This window comes from Otolemur garnettii, unplaced genomic scaffold, assembly GCF_000181295.1.
Source record: "Otolemur garnettii isolate 467f Iridium unplaced genomic scaffold, OtoGar3 scaffold00080, whole genome shotgun sequence".
NCBI lineage: Eukaryota > Metazoa > Chordata > Mammalia > Primates > Galagidae > Otolemur > Otolemur garnettii.
The window spans coordinates 3,921,861-3,923,059 of record NW_003852475.1 but is presented as its reverse complement, the minus strand read 5'-3'; the positions used below and the strand labels follow the sequence as shown (position 1 = coordinate 3,923,059).

General features: G+C 48.9%; 1 protein-coding gene across 1 annotated transcript in view; it reads left to right on the top strand.

Annotated features, from left to right (window-relative positions):
* The window catches only part of LCT (lactase), a 79,283-nt gene that overhangs the window by 69,073 nt on the left and 9,011 nt on the right, over positions 1 to 1,199 (top strand). The window contains exon 14 of the mRNA XM_003794381.3: positions 803 to 937. Coding sequence (XP_003794429.1) covers positions 803 to 937 — 135 coding nt within the window. The remainder of the gene's footprint in view (positions 1 to 802; positions 938 to 1,199) is intronic.

Sequence of the window (1,199 nt, the reverse complement as noted above, 5' to 3'; positions counted from 1 at the left end):
GGGGGGGGGGGGGGGGGGGGGGGGGGGGCCCGGAGGTTGCTGTGAGCTGTGATGCCACAGCACTCTACCCAGAGGGACAGCTTGAGGCTCTGTCTCAAAAAAAAAAAAAAATGTTTGTGTGGGGTGTCCCTCAGGGGAGGTTTATAAAAAGGCGACTAGTAGGCAGTGCCTGTAGCTCAGCAGCTAGGGCACTGGCCACATACACCAGGGGCTGGCGGGGCCGGGCAAACAAAAATGACAACTACAACAAAAAAATTGCTGGACATTGTGGCGGGCTCCTGTAGTCCCAGCTACTTGGGAAGTTGAGGCAAGAGAATTGCTTAAGCCCAAGAGTTTGAGGTTGCTGTGAGCTGTGACACCACGGTACTCTACCCAAGACGATAAAGGGAGACTCTGTCTCTAAAAAAAAAAAAATGACAACTGCAACAAAAAAAAAAAAAAATAGCCGGGCATTGTGGCGGGCGCCTATAGTCCCAGCTATTTGGGAAGTTGAGGCAAGAGAATTGCTTAAGCCCAAGAGTTTGAGGTTGCTGTGAGCTGTGACACCACGGTACTCTACCCAAGACGAGAGCTTTAGACTGTCTCAAAAAAAAAAAAAGCAACTAGTAGTTTCATTTTGCCAATAGGAAGAGTCACTCTTATGGCTAGAAAGGAAAGTGAGGTGCTTCCTGTCCACCGAAAGGCCCCTAACCACTGCCAATTATCTGGCATTCAGAGCACTCCTCTAACCCTGCCTGTGACATCTCTTCTCAAAGTGTCATTCTTCCTTAAGTCCCTACCCTTAATGGCTTTTTCCACCCAGGCTACCGGAATTTACGGAGAGTGAAAAGAGGAGGATCAATGGCACCTATGACTTTTTTGGGTTTAATCACTACACCACTATCCTGGCCTACAACCTCAACTATGCCCCTGCCATCTCTTCCTTTGATGCAGACAGGTAAGTCTGCCAACAGGGTGTTAAAAGCTCTCTCTGGAAAAGGCGGAAAGTGCCCTTGGCTGCACTAGCACTCAGGCCTGCTGGATTCAGCACAGGACCTCCTGGTACCATGTAGGCTGGGATTTCAGGATGCTCGCAGCTCCTGAGGTTCCACAGGAAAGCTCTAGCAAGCTGAGTGTAGTACAACCCTAGGGAACCCAAGGGGCCTGACATTAAGACAAGTGCTTGGTTCTTAAAAAGCATTTTTTTTCTTTTTTTTTTT